The sequence below is a fragment of the Lampetra fluviatilis genome, chromosome 34, assembly GCF_964198595.1.
Source record: "Lampetra fluviatilis chromosome 34, kcLamFluv1.1, whole genome shotgun sequence".
NCBI lineage: Eukaryota > Metazoa > Chordata > Hyperoartia > Petromyzontiformes > Petromyzontidae > Lampetra > Lampetra fluviatilis.
Genome location: NC_136308.1, coordinates 9,694,153 through 9,718,100, shown reverse-complemented (window position 1 = coordinate 9,718,100; position 23,948 = coordinate 9,694,153). Strand labels below are relative to the sequence as shown.

The window sequence follows — 23,948 nt, the reverse complement described above, 5'->3', positions numbered from 1 at the left end:
GATGGCGTCGTGTGTGTGTGTGTGCGTGGGGGTCATGATTCAGTGGCAAACTAAACTGGTGCTTGGAATCCAGAGGTCGCCAGTTCGATTTGAGCGCCCGGCGCGGCAGCCCCGATGAAACAATGGGGAAAGTTTATTAATGTGGACTCCCTCGCCTGGTGTGCAAGGAGGTCGTGGCTTCGATCCAGACCCTGGCGCCCTCCTGTACACAGTATTTGGAGTTTTAGTGTTCTCCGCGTGGATTTTTCTCCAGGTCCTCCCGTTTTTTTTTCCTTCCACATTTAGAAACGCGTTTATACAATTTGCCTGCTGTACATTTTCACGCGATCCGCCACTTCGTTGGGATATCCTTTGCGGAAAAGTTGCTTCTTTAAAAGGGCGATATAGCTCAGTGGTGGCACGATCCCCGCATCCGTGCATGACACACACACGTGCATCACACACACACACATGCATTACACATACATGTGCAGCACACACATTAAGCCATCTCACACCTTGATACAACTCGCACGCACACACACAGCAGGTATCCTTCTGACACAAATACGTCTCACACACACACACGTGCATCACATATACACAAACACACGTGCATCACAACAACAACCGCCATTCGCCACTAAGTGGCGGTGACGTCACCACGATCCTTGTGCCAGGCTATGTGCACCTTGAGGCCACGTGAAGTGTCGAACGCCCGCTGGCAGGAGGTCACGGGGCAGAGGTCGACTGACTGAGATGACTGGCTGATGCACCACCTGTGCCCCCTACTGTGCCAACTTGCTGTGCTTTAGCCACCCCGCGCTCCGCTCGTTGTTGTGAGCGTTGCTCTTCCGCCCTCCGTTGTTGTTGGAGGGCGACTGCCTCCAACTGCCCAGTAGCGTCCTTCACGAGCCTCCTCTACAGAGGCCGATCTTGACACCGCTGGTACCAGTTATCGGTAAGTCCACTCAGCTCCACGTCCTCCTGTACCACATCACTCCATCTCTTCTCCAGCCCATGCCACGCCCGTTTAGCCCCCTCGATCCGGCCGAACAAAAGCTGTTTAGGCATGCGGTGGCTGGTCATGCGGGCTACATGGCCCAGCTAACGCAGCCTTGCCTGCCGGAGGAGCTCACCGATGGGACTTTGTCCAGATCTTTCAAGGATTTGTGAGCTCCTCACACAATCCAGTTTGGTTAAACTCAGGATGGATCGTAGGCAGGCCAGCCTAAATGTTTCTAACTGGCAGGCAAGGCTCCTCTACGCAAGCATAGAGAAGGGAGGGAATGACTGTGGCCGAGAAGACCTGAAGTTTCGTGCGGAACGACAGACCAGGTAGCTTCCACACAGCGTTACACAACCGATGAAAAGATAATGCCGCTCGACTGATTCAGAGTGAGACCTCTGCTGTTAAACCGGAGCCGGTGCATCACACACATACACACACATACACACGTGCATCACATACACACGTGCATCACTCACACACACGTGCATCACTCACACACACGTGCATCACACACACGCACACGTGCAACACACACACACGTGCAACACACACACGCAACACACACACACACGTGCATCACACACACACGTGCATCACTCACACACATACACTCACGTGCATCACTCACACACACGGGCAACACACACACACGTGCATCACTCACACACACACGTGCATCACCCACTCACACACACGTGCATCATTCACTCACACACACGTGCATCACTCACACACACACACGTGCATCACTCACACACACACCTGCATCACCCACTCACACACACGTGCATCATTCACTCACACACACGTGCATCACTCACACACACACACGTGCATCACTCACACACACACACGTGCATCACTCACACACACACACGTACATCACACACACACACGTACATCACACACACACGTGCAACACACCCACACACACGTGCATCACTCACACACACGTGCAACACACACACACACATGCATCACTCACACACACGTGCATCACTCACACACACGTGCATCACTCACACACACACACGTGCAACACACACACGTACATCACACACACGTGCAACACACACACACACACACACGTGCATCACTCACACACACACACACACGTGCATCACTCACACACACACGTGCATCACCCACTCACACACGTGCATCATTCACTCACACACACGTGCATCACTCACTCACACACACACACGTGCAACACACACACGTGCATCACACACACACGTGCAACACACACACACACGTGCATCACTCACACACACACACGTGCATCACTCACACACACGTGCATCACTCACACACGTGCATCACACACACACGTGCATCACTCACACACACACACGTGCATCACACACACCCACGTGCAACACACACGTGCATCACACACACACGGGCAACACACACACGCACACGTGCATCACACACACACACAAGGATACGAAGCCATCTCACACTTAGACACGTATACTCATCTCACATGCGCACACCCACACACACAGAGAGCACAGACGTACACAGCCCAAAACCTCACCCCGCAGGGCTCCGACCACACTTTTTCTTGGCTTGACTTGTTTCACTATTACACTCTCGAATTTTAAACATTGCTCAGAGAGTGAGGAGAAGGCGGCATGAGATGGAGGAGGAGGCGAAAGTAAAATAGAACAGCAACGGAGCGAACGACGCTCTTCCACCACGCTGAAACGCCGTCTCTTTTTATTTTGCCAGGTGAGGCCCACTCAGCTATGTAGCTCTTTTTTCAGAAGCGACCTGACCCCAAATGATAGCGCAACGAGAAGTGGCTTATCATCACGTGGACATTTATAACGGCCAAATGCTCTAAGATGCATGATTCTAAATGTGGAGGAGAAACCCAGAGGACCCGGAGAAAAATCCACGCGACCACGGGGAAAGAGACAAGCAAACTCCAAATATACAGCAGGCGCCAGGGTCTGGATCGAACCCACGACCTCCTGAATACCAAGCGAGGTAGTTAACATCTCATAGCCCCCGTAATGATAATGATGATGAGAGAGAGTGAGAGAGACAAGCAAACTCCAAATATACAGCAGGTGCCAGGGTCTGGATCGAACCCACGACCTCCTGAATACCAAGCGAGGTAGTTAACATCTCGTAGCCACCGTAATGATGATGAGAGAGAGAGAGACACGCAAACTCCAAATTTACAGCAGGTGTCATGATCTGGATCGAACCCACGACCTCCTGCATACCAGGCGAGGTAGTTAACATCTCGCCAACCTTGGCACTGCGTTCCCCCTTGCCACGCCTGCGTGCGCCGCTCACCCATGGCAGCCGCGGGGCCCTCGCTCGTGTTGGGTTCATTCCCTCCGATGTGCCCGCAGGGTTGGGGTGGGCGCTTTCTGCCCTGCTCAAGCAATTGCCTCCTCACGCGCGGGTTACGTAAGAGGCCATGAAACATTCACGGCGCCAGAGATGAGCGCTGTGCCGCTTGTCAGCCCCGCGTCCCCCGCACAACCATCACCGCCGGCCCGACCCACACCCCACTCCCTGTCCCGATTTAATTCGGCTGCCAGCCACCCTCCCTCGTGTGTCCCAGTTGTTTACGCTTTGATTTCTGTTTGCTTCATTGCTGTTGCTTTTTTTATTTGCTATGCTTATTTAAATTTTAGTGACCCTCACTACCGAGGGTGACTCGGCGGCGAGATGTTAACTCCCTCGCCTGGTGTGCAGGAGGTCGTGGGTTCGATCCCAACCCTGACAATGCCTGCTTGTATGTTTGGAGTCAGCGTCTCTCTCTCTCATCATCATCACGGTGGCTAGGAGATGTTAACTCCCTCGCCTGGTTTGCAGGAGGCCATGGGTTTGATCCCAGGCCCCTAACGCCTGTATATTTGGAGTTTGCGTGTCTCTCTCTCTCTCCTCGGAGTAACGTTAAATTTTCTCCGGTTCCTCTGTTTTTTTTTCTTCCCTTCAACATTTTATAATCAACGTGAGTTTTTGGCTGCTCTAAGCCACTTTGTTGAGCCATCATTTCTGGCCATATAGCTTATGAACAAGATCTTTTAGGATCAGTGAGCCTCACCTGGTAAAATAAAACAGTTTAAATAACACTTTCAAATGAGTCTCATTCGGTCTCTTTGGGTTCTCGCCTCGTTATACAAAATCTACTTAAAACCTGAACTTATTCATCATGTCACTCAATAATGTATCCACTCGCTTATTCATCCACTCATGCAAACACCCACTGATGCATTCACTCACCCATTCACCCATTCATTCACTCATGCGGTCACACATTCGCCCACTTACCGACTCAAGTAAATGTCTCGTCCCGATCTCTTTGATTGCCCGCCTCATTAACAAAGTAAACTTGAAACGCGAACCCTCGAGATCGTAAACCGCTCACTCTCTTGCCAGAACCTGCAGCCAATGTTCAGTTCCTTGGATGTTCTCTTATCCGTTGTGATGCGCGAGGTGGACGCACTGATAAGGGCAGATCCTCGTGTCCGGGCTTATCCAGACATTGACAAAGAAACTGGAATAAAAGCTTAAACGTTTGGTACAAAGAAAGCGTGGATAGGTGCACGCTCTGAATAAAGCTGAGAGACAGAATGGGGAACACCTGGAAAGTAAAAGATACGCAAGCTCGAGATATGACTTTTAATGCGAATTACGGTAAGTGTGCTGCTGCTGCTGCTACGATTATCGCTGCAGCTTCTGCTAAACTCGTATCCGCCCGCGTGCTGTTTCTGGTAAATATGTCGCTACGTAATTTGTCACTGCTGATTCTGCTGCTATCGCCTCTGCTCAACTATTATCACTCTCGTGCTGCTGCTGCAGCTGCTGCAGCTGCTGGCGTGATGCAGCCCAGCAGTAGCGCGTTCGCCCGCTCGTTGCAGAGGGGTTCACGGTTCGAACCATTGCGGCCGCCCCGATGAGCACGAGCCGTAAGAATAACTACGTGTCCCGTCTTTTTCAACCTCGCAGTGGAGGTTGAAGGATCTCGTGACGTGATTTTTGCAAGAGTCGGCCTCTGTGTGCCGGTGTCAGGGTTCAGATTTTGTCAAATTCGAAAACTTACACCGCGCGTTACTCAATTTTGATTACACACAGCAGTAGCAGGAGCAGCATTCGTGGCCACTTACTGGCAGACTAATGCCCCCAGGAAAATGAGACTCACTCTGATCCCTTGAGGTCTCACCTAGTTAAACAAAACAACCTGAAAACGCAATCGAGTTGGTTGTTGTTCTTCCGCTGCTGCCCTGGTCCCTGCTACTGGGTGTTCATCTTCTTTGTTTCCGTGCGGCGTGCGGCGCTGATAAGAAACTGATTTGTGGAACGGCAACACGAGTTAGAGGTTGATGTTGCGGTTTCGTTTTCCCGTTCGACGGTCCTGGTTGTCAGCTGGTGAATCGCCTTGGTGCTGTCATTTATTGGTCGTCATTAGGGTGGCTAAAATTGTTTAATTTTTTATTCCCAGGGAAAAACCGGTAAGAACCCAGGTACCAGTTTGCTACCCATATAGATATGTCCAGCAAGAAATATCAGTTCGCTACCTTTTCTTTTTTTACTGACGAATTTAAGGAAGCTGCCACAGCGGTGATGGTACCGGTTCGCACACCGGACTGGTCACCCAGAGGTCGCCGGTTAGATTCCACCGGCAGGGAAGTTTGAAGCCTCGACGCGAGACCCAATCCGTGTGCTCATTGCCAACATTCCACGGCAATCGCTAACCCGTTCCCTACATTTTGGAACCGGGAAGCCATTCTGACAGCGGTCACCGGTTACCATTAAATGAGCCTCATCTCTTCACTGGCAGGCAGCAGCGGTCGACCGCGCGCCCCGTCGTTTGCGCCCCGCTCCACGGCCGCCGGTCGAACCGACGTTTTTTACTTTCGGCTTATGCGCGCTAGACGGCCACAACGGCCACGACGGCCGCATCGTCTGCGCGGCGATTCTCTGCGGGCCCCCAAGGCTTGCGGAGAAGCGAGAAGCCAGCAAGAGGTATCGGTGGGAGGGCGGGGGGGGTCACCCGATGAGGTCTTCTTTGGGCCCAATTGATGTCGTCTAAACGCTCGTTACCCTCTTGCCGCCCGCCTCCTCCCGCCCGCGGGGGTCCCCACCGCCGCAGGGCTTCCTGAAGGATGAGCGCGTGGCCCGCATGGTGAGCGCCGGCGGCCTGGCGCAGGGCGAGCTGCGCGACGCGTTCCGCCGCCACGTGCAGCGCCGCATCCGCGGCCTCCCCGAGATCGACGGCGTCTCCAAGGAGACGGTGCTCAACTCGTGGCTCGGCAAGTACGACTCGATGGTGTCCGTGGCCACGGGGCCTGGCGGCGGGCCCGGCGGCCCCCCAACGCGGGGCCACGGCGCCGTCGCGATGATGGTGCCGGCCACGGAGATGCTCATGTCCAAGGAGCAGCTGTACGACATGTTCCAGCAGATCCTCGGGGTCAAGAGATTCGAGCACCAGCTGCTGTACAACGCCTGCCAGGTACGCTGCCGGCGTCAACGTCGTTGTCATTTTGAATCGCGATTTAAAACGGATTTTCTTTAGAACTGCTTTTTGTGTTTAGTTTGGTGTCCTTCCCCGCACCTCCGGTTAACGCGGTTGACAGCGTACGGTGTGAAAGAAGTTCTACATCGTCTTCATCCATCAATTATCATCAGAATTATTTAGAGGTGATCTTAATCGTCAGGGCTGCAACCACCACCAACCACCACCATGATCATCATTACCAACTCCCGCTTGGTCTACGTCTCCTGCTTCGTTGAACCTTTCTCACCTCGTCATCGCTTTGAGAGAGAGGTGAGAGAGAGAGATGAGAGGGGCAATGTCCACGTGCTCCTGCCGTGCCGTGCTCCCACCCCCGTTTGCTCGTCTCACAAACGAGCGTTGGCCCCCCCGCCCACGCGCTCTGTGCACCGCGCTAATGAGCCGCCTATTTATGCATCACCTTAGACGAGTGGCCACCGACGCTGCCTGCTGGGCAACATACAAAAAAACCCACCCCACCCACCTACCGGCGAATAAGCGATGTACGCAGCCGATTGCCGGCCAATTTCGCTGATCGCATTTTGAACGCCGGAGCAATGGGGCAGACTAAAGGTCGCGCTAAACTAGGACGGCTTTTTAGGCAATCATCATCAGCAGCAATCATCGGCCCCGTTTACCATGCGCAGCCATGGCGACCTGCTACAGCAGGGGCGTGGCGTGGCAGAGTTCTGTCCAGGCCAACGGGAACGGAGGTTCGTGAAACAATTGAGTTTGACGAGCAAGCGATTTGGTTCGAGCGGGCTTCTTCGCCTGGCAGCCCGCGAGGAGAAGGGGGGGGGGGCAAATCTGTCCCGCAAAGACTCTTGAAGGTGGCCCACCGAGAGAAAACACGGACAGATTGGTGAGATGACGGTGAGCTGAGAGAGAGAGTGGGGGAGATGGTACACTCGGGGACGAGGGGTAGAGATGAGTGATCGCACGTGTCACATCAGCATACGCTGATATATTTTCTCGATTGAAAACGGATTTCTTTAGATTCGTGTGGTTAGTTTTATGGCCTTGCCTCGCACCTTCGACGAGCCTTGTAGGCCACGTACGGTGCAAAAGAAGTTCAATGTACGTAGATATTGTTTGAAGTGCCGTGACCCAGAGAAGACAACATCCTCTGGTGGGCATCTGACTTGTGTGTGCGTCTGCTTGGACGTTGCCATCCCAGTTGCCCATCGGGGGTGGCAGCAGTCAGATCTGCCCACATCTGAGCAGCTGCCGTGTTTGCAACAGAAAACGGAGCAGAAAAGTAAATAAGGGGCCGTCCATAAATGACGTCACGCACCTGGGGGGGGGGGGGTCAGACATTTGTGACGATGTGTGACGACGGGGGGTGGTTGAGAAATGTGATGTCACATTAAAATGCGCAACTTTAAATAAATATAGACAACACGTTCTACTTAATTAAATATACTTTTTAATAAATGTTTTATCCTACAACATCAGAGTGCAGCGCCATTAAATACGCACTACAATGACAATAGTTTAAAGCGAATTGAAGCATGTTTTATGTATTTTTGGGGGAGGGGGCAGAGCTTTGTGACGTCATATTTGAGGGGGGGGGTCTGACTTTTTGTGACGTCGTGTGACGAAGGGCGGGGGGGGGTCAAAAATAGTCCAAAATCGCGTGACGTCATTTATGGACGGCCCCTAAGTATGACCAGGGTCTGAGCGTTGGGCTCTAGATGGCAGTCGGCAACACACGTTTATGCACCGCGGACACGAGGATGATGATGATTAGATGGAGCCGTGGGATCGCAATAATGGATCGGGTGAGAAGTTGAGAGGCGAGGAAGCGGGCAGGAGTGGTGGTGTACATCTCAGACGCGCCGGAAGAAAATCTCTGATCGCGAAGAAGAGAGGGAAACCCACAGAGGAAGTCGACAAGGAAGCAACATGGGCGGAGAGCGAGAGAACAGGCCCAGAGAGAGAGAGAGGGGTGATGCTAAGTTGGCCGAAGCCAGATGTGAAGAAGTGGACGCGGAGATGATGGCCCACGACAGGGCGAGTGGAGAGAGAGGGGCGAGTGGAGAGAGAGGGGCGAGTGGAGAGAGAGGGGCGAGTGGAGAGAGAGGGGCGAGTGGAGAGAGAGGGGCGAGTGGAGAGAGAGGGGCGAGTGGAGAGAGAGGGGCGAGTGGAGAGAGAGGGGCGAGTGGAGAGAGAGGGGCGAGTGGAGAGAGAGGGGCGAGTGGAGAGAGAGGGGCGAGTGGAGAGAGAGGGGCGAGTGGAGAGAGAGGGGCGAGTGGAGAGAGAGGGGCGAGTGGAGAGAGAGGGGCGAGTGGAGAGAGAGGGGCGAGTGGAGAGAGAGGGGCGAGTGGAGAGAGAGGGGCGAGTGGAGAGAGAGGGGCGAGTGGAGAGAGAGGGGCGAGTGGAGAGAGAGGGGCGAGTGGAGAGAGAGGGGCGAGTGGAGAGAGAGGGGCGAGTGGAGAGAGAGGGGCGAGTGGAGAGAGAGGGGCGAGTGGAGAGAGAGGGGCGAGTGGAGAGAGAGGGGCGAGTGGAGAGAGAGGGGCGAGTGGAGAGAGAGGGGCGAGTGGAGAGAGAGGGGCGAGTGGAGAGAGAGGGGCGAGTGGAGAGAGAGGGGCGAGTGGAGAGAGAGGGGCGAGTGGAGAGAGAGGGGCGGTCAAGCAGCCGGGGACCCCACGTGAGTGGTATAAACGCCAGGGAGAAGAAGAAGAGGAGGAGGAGGAAGTGGAGGAGGAGGAGGAAGTGGAGGAGGAGGAGGAAGTGGAGGAGGAGGAGGAAGTGGAGGAGGAGGAGGAAGTGGAGGAGGAGGAGGAGGAAGTGGAGGAGGAGGAGGAGGAAGTGGAGGAGGAGGAGGAAGTGGAGGAGGAGGAGGAGGAAGTGGAGGAGGAGGAAGTGGAGGAGGAGGAAGTGGAGGAGGAGGAGGAAGTGGAGGAGGAGGAGGAAGTGGAGGAGGAGGAGGAAGTGGAGGAGGAGGAGGAAGTGGAGGAGGAGGAGGAAGTGGAGGAGGAGGAGGAAGTGGAGGAGGAGGAGGAAGTGGAGGAGGAGGAGGAAGTGGAGGAGGAGGAGGAAGTGGAGGAGGAGGCGGAAGTGGAGGAGGAGGCGAATGTGGCGCGACGATAATTAATTTCTGCCGACGATCGCTCTGACATTGCTCCCAGCGCACTCCCAATGTTTACGAGCAGCGCTGAGCGGCATTTGGGCTGCGAGGGGTGGGGGGTTGGGGGGGGGTTCGAGGGGTGGGGAGCGTCCTCTGCGTGCCCCCCTCCCCCGCAACGCCGCGGCTGCGTCGGCAGCTCGGCCCGCAGGCCACCTTGAGGCGTCAGAGCGGAGAGCGGCGACGCGTGGAGGTGAGGGAAGGAGGAAGGGGGGGCAGGGGGAGGGGCGCCGTTGATCAACCGCGCCAGGTCACGTCCACGAGATCCCCACAGACTGTGACGTCATTGGCACCACTATCGCCGCCATTATTGTGTTGATTTATCATCGAAATGTGCACAATCACCATTTTCCATCGCTTCTGCAATTCTCATCATCATCAATCGGACATCACCAATCCACTGGTGGATGAAAGCCTCGCCCCCCCCCCTCGAGGCCATCGCCATCTCCTCATGGTTCTTCGATGTAACAACCCGGCTCTCGCTCGCACGCTCGACGATTTCATAGCTCCGTCTCCTCAGTGGACGTCCCCTCTCAGGCATGTTTCCTCATCGACAAGCTGCCGCTCGGAGCGTCAGTCGCCACTGCCACCACCACCACGTTACGACGATGATGATGATGGTGGTCGCCTTCATAACCACGCCTCAGTGGGATTGTAACCGCGACGCACAGGGTGATGCACTCCTCGCAGCAGAGTACGGAGCGGGGAAATCTCTCCACATGACTTGACGCCGAGAGCGCAATTGGAACATCATTTTGTGGTGGGGGGCAGGTTGGGGGAGAATCTCAATCTCAATGGGTTCCAGCCTCCCGTGAATTACTTCTCTGTGGCCACCGCCACTCCGAATCCATCCCCAATCCCAGCAGCCCCGGTGAAGACAGACGCCACTCATCCTTTCCCGATTCCTTATTCCAGTTTTTCCTTCCCTTTCCATCATTTTCCTCGTATTTTTCCATTACTTCCCTTCTGCTCTCTTCCCTCCTACTTTTTTTGTATCTTTTCTCACTCACTATAGTCTTTAACCCCCCTTGCCAGCCGTGGTGTGTGCCACGGGCACAACAGTTTTATAAAAAAAAAAACAAGGAAGAAAAAGCACGCAAATGCAAGAATCCAGTCACCCTTTTTTTAACATGCCAATGACTCCCCAAGCATCTCAGCACAGACGATGACGTTACCCTCCTAGCCGCACAACGAGATGATGTCGCACGCTGTTCGCCGTGGGACAACGCGAGACTACGTCATCACCCTGGGCGTGGAGGCGAAATCCTTTTTACCGGTGACTTTTTTTTTATCGCTGTTGTTGGGCAAAGACTCTAACGATTTTCGTGGGAAGCTCCCTAATAGCGACACCAATGTACGATACTAAATTTGTGCTCCCATTGGATCTTGGTTTACGAGAGTAAACGTCTTCTCTTCCGGTCGTGCCGTCTACCTAAGTTGGAAAGCGTTCTGAGGGCCACGTGGCGGCAGTGGCGTAGCTAGGATAATTTGCGCCTGGGGACGAACTATAAAATTGGCGCCCCCCCCCCCCCCCCCGTTTAATCACATACCAAAATTTAATTACATGACATGTAGGCTGTGTGTGGCGGGATATATACACTTTTAGGTTGAGGTGTAGATTTGTGCAGTAGTTTCAGGCTGCCGCGCCCGCCGCAATAAGTTATAATGTAACATTGTAAGCCTCATTTTGGCGCCCCTTTACCTTGGCGCCCAGGGACATATGTATCCCCCTGCCCCCCCCTAGCTACGCCTCTGCGTGGCGGGATCTCCTCGCTGTTCTGTAGCCATTGCGCTAGGGCAGAGGTCATCGCTTGCCTTCGAACGGGGTCGTAATGGCTGGATGGCAGCGGGGGTGTGTGGCGGTCGTGGCTGAAGCCAGAGCTGGTCATGGATGAATGTTGTTGGGGGGCTTGCGTGTACGTGCGCGGTGGTGCAGCGGTGTTGGCGCGCTGCGCTACGAACCCGGTGACCCGAGTTCGATTCCCCGCTCATAGCCAACGCGAGTGACGATTATCTGAACCGGTGCTGGGCCTTCCCCGAGGTCTACTCTGCTTCGAATTGACGACCTGGTGCGCTGTAGAAACATCGCCACTGGGGAGACAAAGGTGTATGGCCGTAGTGCTTGCCACCCCACCCGCTCGCTTGCCGTGCCGGCCTTCGTAGTTGCCCGTTAAACACCACTTGCCCGCCCCAAAAAGTCTGTTATGATTATGCAGGGAGGGGGGGGACCCTCTGTCTTTGCGCGTTAGCGAGTGAGAGATGTCGAGCCTCTCCGTGTGAAAGACCTGCGAGCTGTAATTGCTTCCTAACGACCTCGTGAGCAGCGATCTCGCCATCCCAGCTCACGGCCTCTTCACGTCAGGCGATTCATCTCCCACTCCTACGCCTGCTGTGTCGCGGCTCTCTCCCTTCACCCACTTATCTCCTCGCCGCCATTCTCAGAGTTTATCGGTCTGACGTCTTTCTCTATGTGTTCATCTGGCTCTCTGTGTGTTCATCTGGCTCTCTGTGTGTGTTCATCTGGCTCTCTGTGTGTGTTCATCTGGCTCTCTGTGTTCATCTGGCTCTCTGTGTTCATCTGGCTCTCTGTGTGTTCATCTGACTCTCTGTGTGTTCATCTGGCTCTCTGTGTGTTCATCTGACTCTCTGTGTGTTCATCTGGCTCTCTGTGTGTTCATCTGGCTCTCTGTGTGTTCATCTGACTCTCTGTGTGTTCATCTGGCTCTCTGTGTGTCCATCTGGCTCTCTGTGTCTTCATCTGGCTCTCTGTGTGTCCATCTGGCTCTCTGTGTGTCCATCTGTCTCTCTGTGTGTGTTCATCTGACTCTCTGTGTGTGTTCATCTGGCTCTCTGTGTGTCCATCTGTCTCTCTGTGTGTGTTCATCTGACTCTCTGTGTGTGTTCATCTGGCTCTCTGTGTGTTCATCTGGCTCTCTGTGTGTTCATCTGGCTCTCTGTGTGTGTCCATCTGTCTCTCTGCTTGCACGTCCATCTGCTTGTGTGTGTGGTCTTCATAGGTGTTCGCTAACAGCACTCCCCGGCTGTCTCTGAAGGCTACACTGGGGATCTTTGTATTTGTGCGAGCGTGTCTGTCCGTTGCACCAAATGACACTTTATTAAAATATACTACTACGGCCTCGGTGACGCGAGCAATACATACGGGAACGTCATCTGTTGTACGCGCACGTGCACACAGCTGTCTCTGTCAATCCACTGCTGGATGAGACCCCCCCCCCCACATCTAGCACGACGACTGCGCGAGATATCCCAGTGGATGCTCGGTCATGTCAAGGATCGGATTCGGGAAAATAATATTCACGATTTAACATAAAAACGTACGTAATTACATTCAGCTAAATTGGTCAATGTGTCAAAACAAACACGCGTTTATTTTATTTTTACCGTGAAAAAGTGGAAGCTGTCTGCACACACACAGATGCGTTTGTCAACACACGCAATTTGTCAACACAGATGCGCTTGTCACAATTCGCTCATGACGCTCGCCTACGCGGTCCCAATCTCTGCCAATCCTTGGTTAAACCCAAATCTCTCTGGGCGTTAATTGACTCGGCTACCAATTCTCACGATGTTGTTTATCTAAGGACAGCTTGAATTAATTCCTCCCCCCCCCCCCCCCACGTGTGTCGTGAGGGGGGGGGCGTTACCTCCTGCCCCCCCCCCCCCTCGTTTAGCAGATCAAACGTCTCTTCTGATCAAAGCCCAGATCATCACAGCATCCTAAATCAGTCGCAGGCGGAGAGAGCTCCCCACGTACTCACAGCTCATATATGTGCACACCTACAAACTGTTGGGGCACGGGCTGCGGCTACACTTGCCCCACTCCCCCAACCCCCGTCATAGGAATGTGGAATTTCCAACACTGGCTCGACAAGGGCTGTAAACATGGAGGGTGAGCACCCACTGCCTCATCTGGCGAGATGTGATTCGGTGTGCCCAGCTGTTATCTTCCTTACCCGGTATGCAGGAGGTTTTGGGTTTGATCCCGACCCTTGCACCAGTATTACAGCGTTTGTAGTTTGCATGACTCTCTCTCGCCCCGTGGTCGCGTGGATTTTTCTTCGACTTCTCCGGTTTTCCCCCTCCACATTTAGAATCAACATCACGCGTTTAGAATATTTGGCTGCTGCTATAAATCCCCACGCGATAAGCCACTTCGTTGAGCTGTCGTTTGTGATAGCCAGGTCGCGTCTGAAAAATATCTATATAGCTCAGTGGGCCTTACCTGGTAAAATAAAAAAAACATTTCAACACCTCGAATTGACACGGCTTGCTGTGTACGGTGTGAAAGAAGTTCTACATACATACTTTAATTGTTTCATGAAGACCGTGGCTGGGAACTGAACTCAGGTCGGGGTTCCGCATTGCACGGACCATTGTTATCGCCACTCTCCACGCACACCTGCCCATACAACACACACATCCATACAAAGCAAAGACAAAGATTCCCCGTATAGCCTTAACATTCTTTCGGGGCAAGTGCTGTTAGCAAGCACCTATGAAGGCCGGTAAGGCACACTAGGAGGTGGGTGGCCAGCACCACGCCCGACCGCCTTTGTTTCCCGAGTGGCGATGTTTACTCCTAATCGCACCGGGTACTCATTTGAGGCCGAGTCGACCTAGAAGAGGCCAAGGAACGGTCCGATAATCGTCACTGGTGTTTGTGGCCGTGAGCGGGAATCGAGCTCGGGTCGCCGGGTTCGTGGCGTAGCAGGCGCTAAACCACCACACTACCACAAATTGTGCACGAACGCACACGCACACACGCACATACACGCGCACAAACACGCGCACACACACAGACACACGCGCAGACACACAGACACACGCACACCCAATGCCGCACTCTGACTCGCATAGAGTCACACCGGCTGGTGGCAGCCTCCCCCTCGCCTGTAGTCATAATGAGCTTGTTTCCGTGGCAATGCTGTTTCTGTGGCAACCCCCCCAAACCCCCTGTCTTTCTTTATGTACCCCCTTGCCCATGTACCCCCACCACCACTCTCCCCACCGTTACACCCAGCACCCACCCCCACTACCATCACCACCACTACCCCCACCACCATTCCCACCACCACGACCCCATCACCGTTACCGCCTATCGCTGCCCCCATCGCTACTGCCACAACCTACTACACTACCACCACCACCACGATCCCCACCACCACCGTTATGTCCATCACTTCCACCATCACCACTGCCACAGTTATCCCCATCGCTACTACCACCAATCCCACCATCACCACCGCAACCACCACCACCATTACCTCCACCACCATTACCACCATCACCCCCCGCACACCACCTACCCCCAGCAAAACCCCCACCACCGCTACCCCCACCGCCACCGCCATCCAGTGCCCTTGCCAGCCGCGGGCGTGATGGTTGGCAAATTTAACCGGAGCTGACAGAATTCGCTGCCCAAAGGAGCAGTGCGAGAATAAGACCGCACACACCGCAAGCGCGTGGTGACATCATCATCGGCATAAGGGCCACCGTCATCACCATTGGCATAAGCGGAGTCATCGACAGCATCGTCATCATCATCATTGTCATGAGCCAGAGTGTCATCGTCGGGAGAATGTCATCATCATCATCATGGTTGTCAATATTGGATCCTAATTCATTGTACAGGTGTTTCGGGTCAGATCGTGTAAATATATTAATGTGTCGTTGAGCCCACCGCATCAGACACAGCCAATTGGTAAGGTTTGTTACGTAAACAGAACATGCCAATTCCTTACTAGTACAGCACACCGGTGTGGTGGAGAGCACATTTATATATTTATGCGATCTAACCAAAAAACACCTGGATTTTGGATGATATTGGTCACGAAAGCCTACGTGTTAAACTGGATCCTAATTGTCATCGTCATTGTAGGTGTAAACATAATCATAATTTAATATAATAATAGGGGTTTTTCCCCTTTTTTCTGGCAACAAAACTGAAACCTTTTTACAAGGATTCATGTTTGCATTAACCACAATACTTGCAGTCAAAATGCAAACAAAAATCACACCGTGATAATATATGCATTGTCCTTGAAACTGATTGGTCCACACCAGAGACAGCTTTCTTTTGAGCCTCGTCTCAATTGATGCTAGACCAGATGAGGACAAAAGGCATTTTTACTGCAAGCATTGTGGTTAATGCAGACATGAATCCTTGTAAAAAGGTTTCAGTTTTGTTGCTAAAAAAAGGGAAAAACCCTATTATTATATTTTGTTACTGGCAAAGGAGGTCTAATGATGTAGATCATGATAATTAACAGCATCTCCAACAGTATAATCATCATAAGAATAATTGCTTTCATCACAATCAGATTCATCATTGTATGTATTTACATTTGAATAATCGTCATCACCTTTATCAACAGCTTTCTCATCATTGTCACACGATCGGCGTAAACATCATCATCGTCTTGAGTAATAAATAGACGTTTAATTACCATCGTCATTAGCATTTTTATATAGGCATAAGCATCAACAACATCATCGCTATCGCCAACATGAGATTCATCATCATCCTTACATTAGCATGGTTGCGGGAGCAGCAACACCATTGATTATTTATCATGTATGCGAATTGTATGGTAATGATGCACTTATGCTGATGTCTGTAACAAACCCAGATAGAAAAACACTTCAGAAATTCCACGGACTCAAAGGTAATCGCTTGACAAAACTATAAATCGAATCGAAGACTCCTCATTGTGACACTTGGTTACATGGCTGGGGCGCCGGGAGATGGATCGTGATTTTGAAGGCACTTCTGAGATACTTTTGAATCGGAATCAATTTCAATCAGAACTACAAATATCGTCCCTCTGAAGTGGGTCCTGTATAACCGGGGCGCGGAATTGATCCACATGGTCAATGTTTCACGATTAGTTTCTCGGCATTATCATCAACCATGATCAATCTACTGCTGGCTGAAGGCCTCCCCACTAAGCCGTCGCCACTTCTTATGATGATGGGATGGAGCAAATCCATCTCTACCCCTGCAATCGAGTGGTGCAAATTGTAAAGAGTTATGCTCCTTGATTACGTGCTTTTGTGAGCCACTGTAATTCACACCTTTAATGTAAATAGTACAATAATCATTTGTACAAATAATGATGGTAATACCAATTATTTACCCACAAGCATCGCACCGAGTCTCAAGACACTGCTTCAGGAGGCTCCTGCTGTATTGGGATGTTTGGCCAATTCTATCATCGATCGGTGCTTGGATCTTTGCCACGTGCCATCTGCCGACCGACTCAACTGCTGGGTGGACGGAGGCGGTCGGGCTTCAACAAATCCCCACCCATTGCTACAAACGCCGCGCCGGCAGACCGAACCGAGCCTGGATTGCAAGTCCAGCGGGTGCCGCCCGTTACTTTACCCTGCCGCACGCGAACCCACCGATCGACTGACTCCTCCGCGGCTCACCCAATCTGTACGGCTGGGCGGACAGAGGGCGGGGAGACTGAAAATTTACGTGGCCATTTATTGTTTCAACTGCCGCGCCTGGAGATCGAACAAGGCGACCTGCTAGATCTCGGCCGGTCTCTGGCTGCACTGTTCCTGGCAACAAAAATGATTCGGTGACAAAGGAATGAATCCCTCGCTGCTCTTTTCTCCCTCTCTTTTTTTCCACTCCCCCCCCCCGCCGCCCCCCCCCCGCCCCCCGTCTCCGTGGCGCGCACGCAATGACCCCAGTTGGACAACGCAGATGAGCAAGCAGCACAAATCCGCAGGGAGTTGGATGGACGACTGCAGATGGCCGAGCAGATGGTGAAGGTGAGAGGATAAGAGGGGGGGGGGGTGTGGGGCGTTTGGGGGCCAGGGGCAAGGCTGGGAGCAGCTGGCAAGGGCATTCAGTAAGGGCTCTCCATGGGCTCCTGTAAACATTAAAGAGGATACCTTGGGCAGTAGAATCAAACACACACACGTGTGTGAATTATAATCACCGACCGCCCTCGTGTATTATGAACGGCTGTGCACTCTCCCCGCTTCGTCTAAGACGCGATGCGCATCTGTTTATTGATTTATCGAGGGCGCCGTTATTTATTCATCTCGTCGAGTTCTTTTCAAAGGGGTTGGGGCCGATGTTCGTACACCTGCCGTGCAAGACCCGGGTTGGTTCTCAGAGGATTGAGATTCCCCGGGACAGTTGTTGTGTGTGTGTGTGGATATGCATTGTTGTGTGTGTATGGATGTGTATGGATGTGTAATAAAGGACTCTTTCTCAGTGTCGATCTCCGTTGTCCTGTATTTGGGTTCGTATAAATCTCGCTCACACGGCGTCCTCGCTCAGGCCCGCGTCTCCTCCGACGATCACTCCACAGCCACCCTGCTGCTCCGTTCTGCAGCCTCACTGCTGCTCCGCCCCGCAGCCACACTGCTGCTCCGCTCTGCAGCCTCACTGCTGCTCCGCTCTGCAGCTAGCCTTCCACAGCCCGTTAGCCCTCTGCGTCCTGACACCGATGGCTGACGGTGCCGACGTCTCCCGACGCGTGGCGATCGCGCCACTCTCCCCGTACTGCCCAGCGTGGCCTCCTCCCATTTCACTCCGTCTGAACTCCCCGATCCCCTTCCGGTTCTCTCCCTAAATCCTCTCCCCCACGTGACCCTAACTCCTCCCTCTCCTCACGTGACGCAGACTCCGCCCCCCTCAATCCTTGCTCGCATTACACGCCCCCCCCCCCCCCTGATGAAAACCCAGCCGTCCCCCGCTGCAACAGAATAAAATAATGCGAGCAACATTTTAACCATCTGGCATCACTGTACAACGGAGATTAGAACAAAACGATAACAAGAACAACAAGAACAAGAACACAATCAACGAAAGGAAAGGGATTTGGAACGCGTGCGGGTCGCCGGCCCATCCGGAACGGGCGGCGGCCCCCCCACAGACCGAGAATGCGACGGGGTTTTAAGAGCGACGGGATTAGAACCGCCCGCCGCTGTTGGAGGCCCGTCAATGCCAAGGTCCCGTTCCCCAGAGAGACCCAAGTCCGGGGTCTCCCGCAACCGTGTCTGTGGTGGGGTTGGAGGGGCAGCGGGGTCAAGTGTCCCCGTCGCCGTGGTAGGCCCACCCAGAGCAGGATTCGCCGCATCCGCCTGCGTCACGGCTGGTTCGTCTGTAGAAGGCACGACAGGCGTGCTTGCAGGGTCAACAGGCAAAGGCAGAGGTGCGTCGGGTGCAACAGACACCGGCAAGGCAACATCAGGAGATGACGCATCCGTCAGCGGGGCCACGTAGGGCTTCAACCGAGACGTATGGACGTACCAGCGCCGCGATCCGAACCGAACACGCGCGGACTGCGGGTTAGGGACCTCAATAAGCTTAACCGGCCCTTGCCATGGTTTGTGAAGCTTAGGGGAGGTCCCCGGCCGCACCTGCGGGCAGTGCAACCATGCCATGTCCCCCACTCGCCAGGGGCATTTACCGTTTGAGCGCCGGGCGCAACGTTCGTTTCGCGCCTGGGTCTTGGCAGTAGCCAATCGGGCCCCCTCCCGTGCCTCGGTGACGCGTCGAACAGTGTCTTGAATGTACTCGGGAAGAGGCTTAACAGGACCCTTAACCCCCGTACCCAGCTGTACGTTCACCGGCGGCACATTCTCGCGGCCGTACATTAGAAAAAATGGAGAATACCCTGTGGACGCATGAGGCGTCATCCGATACGCGGAGAGTACCCCAGGTATATGCAAATCCCAATCGGCTTGTTTCTTGTTAACCGTGTGACATAGCATGGCCGACAGCGTCCGATTAAGCCGTTCCACCATGCCATCCGTCTGCGGGTGGTAGGGAGACGTACGAACCTTCTTGGTTCCCAGAGCAGCGCACACTTCCGCCAACAATTTAGAAGCAAAAATTTCGCCCCTGATCCGTGAGTAGCCTTTCCGGCGCCCCTTTGTCCAGTACATATCCAAACAGGAAGGCGTCCGTGATAGACGCCGCCGACTGGTCGGGTAAGGGCCAAGCCATCAGCCAGTGGGAAAGATATTCCACCCCGACCGGCAAAAATGTATTGCCCCTAGCGGATGGCGGGAAGGGTCCCAAAATATCCAACGCCACCAACTCGTTAATCCGTGTCACCTGTATAGACTGCACTGGCGGCACATATGGGTTTTTAGGTGGCTTCCGCCGGGCACACTCGGGACACGCCCGAATGTGTCCGACGACATCCGTCGTCATGCCGTGCCAGAAGTAGTCTCGCTGCAACGTTAACAAAGTTTTCTGCACCCCGAGATGTAATAAAGTGTCACAGTACAGAGTCCGAATCAATTCGTACCGTAACGACGACGGTACCACTAGACGCCAGCGGCCGTGCAACCCCTCCCTCCACATGAGCAACCCATCCCGGAGAGCGGCCCCCGGCATCCCACCGGACAGCAATCTCCCCGCTCCCTTCGCAGCCCGACTCCGTAAAGCCCCCAACGAGTCATCAAGCAATTGCTCGCGAATCCATACCGAGCGCGGCAGGTTCAGAACCCCATCGACCGGTCCTGGGCACACCGGAGCCTCATGCACCTCGACCGCTGACACAACAGGCCGAGGGGGTAGCTGAACCGGCGTACACCTATTCGTACCCGACGCGCAAGCGCAAGGGGACCCCTGCGGTAATCTGGAGAGCGCGTTCGCGTGACTCGACCCCTTCCGATATTGAATGTCGAAGGAAAATTCCTGCAGGGTTTCCAACCATCGTGCCAGTTGGCCAGATGGTTGGTCAACTCTCAGGGCATATTGCAGAGCCGCATGGACCGTGCGCACAATAAACGAACGGCCGTATAGATACGGCCGATATTGGCGGAGAAAATAGACAATAGCCAATAGTTCGCGGCGAGTAACGCAGTAGCGGGTTTCTGCCGGGGACAGCACGCGGCTACCGTAGGCTACCACGCGTTCCACGCCGCCCTTGGACTGTGACAGAACGGCCCCGATCCCGGTGTCACTAGCGTCCGTATCCAGAATAAAAGGTCGATCAAAATCCGGATAGTCCAATGTCGGCGCCGTCGCCAACCGATCGCGTAGGCCCTCAAACGTCGCTTCCTCCGGTGGTCCCCAACTGAACCTCCGACCCTTCCCCGTAAGGAAGTGCAAGGGCCTAGCGATCATAGCAAAGTTTGGAACGAACCTGCGATAATATGAGGCGAACCCAAGGAAGCGACGTACGTCCCCAACTGAGGCCGGGGTTGGCCAGTTGCGAATGCACGCCGTCTTCTCTGGGTCCGTGGCCACCCCGTCCGCACTGACTATGTGTCCCAAATAACACACGGATCGTTGCAGTAGGTGACACTTTTTGGGTTTAAATTTTAGATTGGCGGAGCGCATCCTAGCAAACACCGCCTCCAATCTCTGTAAATGTTCGTCAAATGTGCGGCTAAAGACGATGACATCGTCTAAATAAATCAAACATGTCTCCCACTACAGACCCGTTAACACCAGCTCCATCAACCGCTGAAAAGTGGCGGGGGCAGCATTCAAGCCCATCGGAAGACAATTAAACTGAAATAAGCCCTGCGGCGTACGGAAAGCCGTCTTTTCCCTCGAGGACTCGTCCAGGGGAAGCTGCCAGAATCCCGAGGAGAGATCAAGCGTTGAAAAAAACTTCACCCCGGACAAGGCATCGAGGGAATCATCCATACGCGGCAGGGGGTACGCGTCTGCCACAGACACCTTGTTTAATTTTCGAAAATCGACGCAAAATCACAGTTTCCCATCCTTTTTCTTCACAAGGACTACCGGCGCGCCCCATGGACTGTTAGACGGGGATATTATGTCAGCAGCCAGCATGTCCTCCACTGCACCACGAACCTGATCCCGCTCCGTCGGGCTCAACCGATGTTCAACCGAATGGGAGCGGCGTCCCCCGTATCAATGTGGTGGGAAAACAAGGAGGTGCGTCCCAAGTGAAAATCATCGGAGCTGAACACGTCGGAATAGCTTAGCAACAGCGCGCGAAGCGCGGACCGTTGTTCTCCGGTCAGGGATGAGTTCTCCCCGCACAACTCGGCAACCCATCGATCATCCTGCCCCGTGGGCCCCGAAACCCCCCCTACCATGTCCCGGCGGCCCCGGTCGTCATGGGCCATGAACGCGGTCATGGCGTGAGCCAAAACCGTTCCGGCCGGTACGCTAACATTCTCCGCACTCCCATTCAGCACTTGTAAAAACGGAGGCTGGCCCGGCCGGACAATCGTTTGTGCCCTAACTAGCGCCGAGCCGCCCGTTATAGCCGTGGACGGCGATAACAAAACCCCCGCCGCTCCCTCAACGCCAGGCACTGGTTTCCGATATCTCAATGGGATAAGCATCTGCGAACCAGGTGGAATGTCAACAGATACCTCGGACAGCGCCTGCACCTCGCAAACAGGGGCAGACTGGCCCCAGGGCGACGGCAAGAACGAAATTTTCCGACCCCCCGGTAATTCAATGCAATTTTGATCAAACCTTATTTGAATGGGCATTTTTGCCAGGAAATTGGTCCCCAACAAACAGGGCACCGCGAGGGACCTGGAGATCAAAATGGTCACTGAAGCCGACACCCCCCCAATCGATATGTTGGCGTCCACCTGGCCCACAATGCCCATACTTCCCCCGTTCGCCGCTATGCACGAGTCATAAACCGGTCGCACTCTCCCCGGCGGAATGCCCAAGAGATGGAAAATGACGTCCGAAATAATGGTCGCGGACGCACCGGAGTCCACCAAAATACGCACCTCGACCCCCTGAATAGAACCCGGTACAGTAGACGACCCAGTAGCGACCGCAATCACCCTCCGTGCCAATCTCCGCCATTGCGTCAGCGAGCGACATGGGTCAATCGGCGGCCCCTCGTTGTTAACGACACACGGACTGCGCGGCGATGGTGATGCATGAGGTGACAGGCCTTGCCGGGTGTCTTATGTGCACCGACTTGCCTGGCCTGGATGGTCCTTTCGCGTCACGTCCGTGGTCGAGGCCTCCTCCTGGGGCAGCCCCAGGATGCGAGCCCAACAACCCCTGGCGAAGTGGCCCTTACGGCCGCAGCGGAAACACTCCACATCGTTTCGGCACGCGGCACCCCCTCTGTCCCGACGCTCCCGCGTCGGCGGCCCGGACCTCAGCCCCGCTCCCCCCCGAGCAGGCCACTGGGCGGAGGCGGCCGTCAACTCCTGCGGACCCTTGTCGTCAGGAACGTAGACCACCTTCTTAGGATCCCACCCCGTAGCACCACCTTCGACGATGGGGCCCCCCATCCAAGTTGACACCTGTTTCCAGTGTCGGAGGTTAAATTGAGCATCCAAGCATTTAGCTGCACCACGGGACGTCAACTTATCATGGCTGCACACCGGCATGGGGATCCCCAAGTCTCTAGATAATTCCAGCATCTTGCCCAACACGAGGGGTTCCAACAAATCCGGCTCCGTCTCGGGATATGTGGCCATCGCCAGTTCCAGAACAGCGCCTCGGAATGCCACCGGCGATTCTTCGGGCGCCCGTTGCCGCTGTACGAATCTACGATGGGCATTGTCCGGAGGCTCATACGCATCCGCCATTTCCTCAAAGGCACCCTGTAGCGTCCTCTTCTTGTCGGCCTTGATGGAGTGGAAGAACCTGACGGACTCGTCGTCGAGAAGTGTTGGTAGGACTTCCAGGGCCTCCGCGTCCGTCCATTTGGCGGATCGTAGAGCCGCTTAAAAACGGCAGGCGAAAGCGCTCCAATCGCCGCCGATGGAGAACTCTTTAACAGTTGTTAAATGACGGCTGCGGGTCCTTGCTCCGCCGTCCTCCGCCGATGGTGACTCGCGCGGCAGCGACAAGATGGCGTTACTCCGCAACGTGTTCAAGATGGCGGCTTCCCGCGGTGGAGGGCGCAAGATGGCGGCTTCCCGCCGTTCCTCCTCGGCCACGCCCAAGATGGCGTCTTCGTGCTGCATGGTGGAGAGGGCTGACGGCGACGGCAAGGCCCCGGCCCGCTGTTCCCCGCCGGGCCTCCCCGAAGTCGTCGCCGGCGTCACGAGGTCGCACAACTGCGCCAACACCATCTTCAGTGCCTCCAGTTGGGCCGCCCCCTGTCGCCATCCTTCATCAGCGTCCACTCGCGCGGATGGACCCACCGAAGCGGCAACGTCCTGCACCCCCGGACCGTCGCTCGTCCCAGCGTCGCTTCCCCCCTCCATCGTCGGTAGCACCACCGCTGGAGGGAGGTCGTCTTCAGAAGATGCTGCAGAAGATGGTGCAGGGACGTTCTTTCTTCTGAGCTGTTTTGACATGCCATTTCACTTCTGACACCAATGTAATAAAGGACTCT

The 23,948-nt window shown here is 54.5% G+C and overlaps 1 protein-coding gene across 6 annotated transcripts in view; it reads left to right on the top strand.

Moving 5' to 3' along the window:
* LOC144944368 (calcium-dependent secretion activator 1-like) overlaps window positions 1–23,948 on the top strand; it is a 118,608-nt gene that overhangs the window by 34,306 nt on the left and 60,354 nt on the right. For all 6 annotated transcript variants that reach the window (XM_078872477.1, XM_078872476.1, XM_078872475.1 and 3 more), the window contains exons 3-4: window positions 6,117–6,476; window positions 17,368–17,448. In XM_078872477.1, coding sequence (XP_078728603.1) covers window positions 6,117–6,476; window positions 17,368–17,448 — 441 coding nt within the window. The remainder of the gene's footprint in view (window positions 1–6,116; window positions 6,477–17,367; window positions 17,449–23,948) is intronic.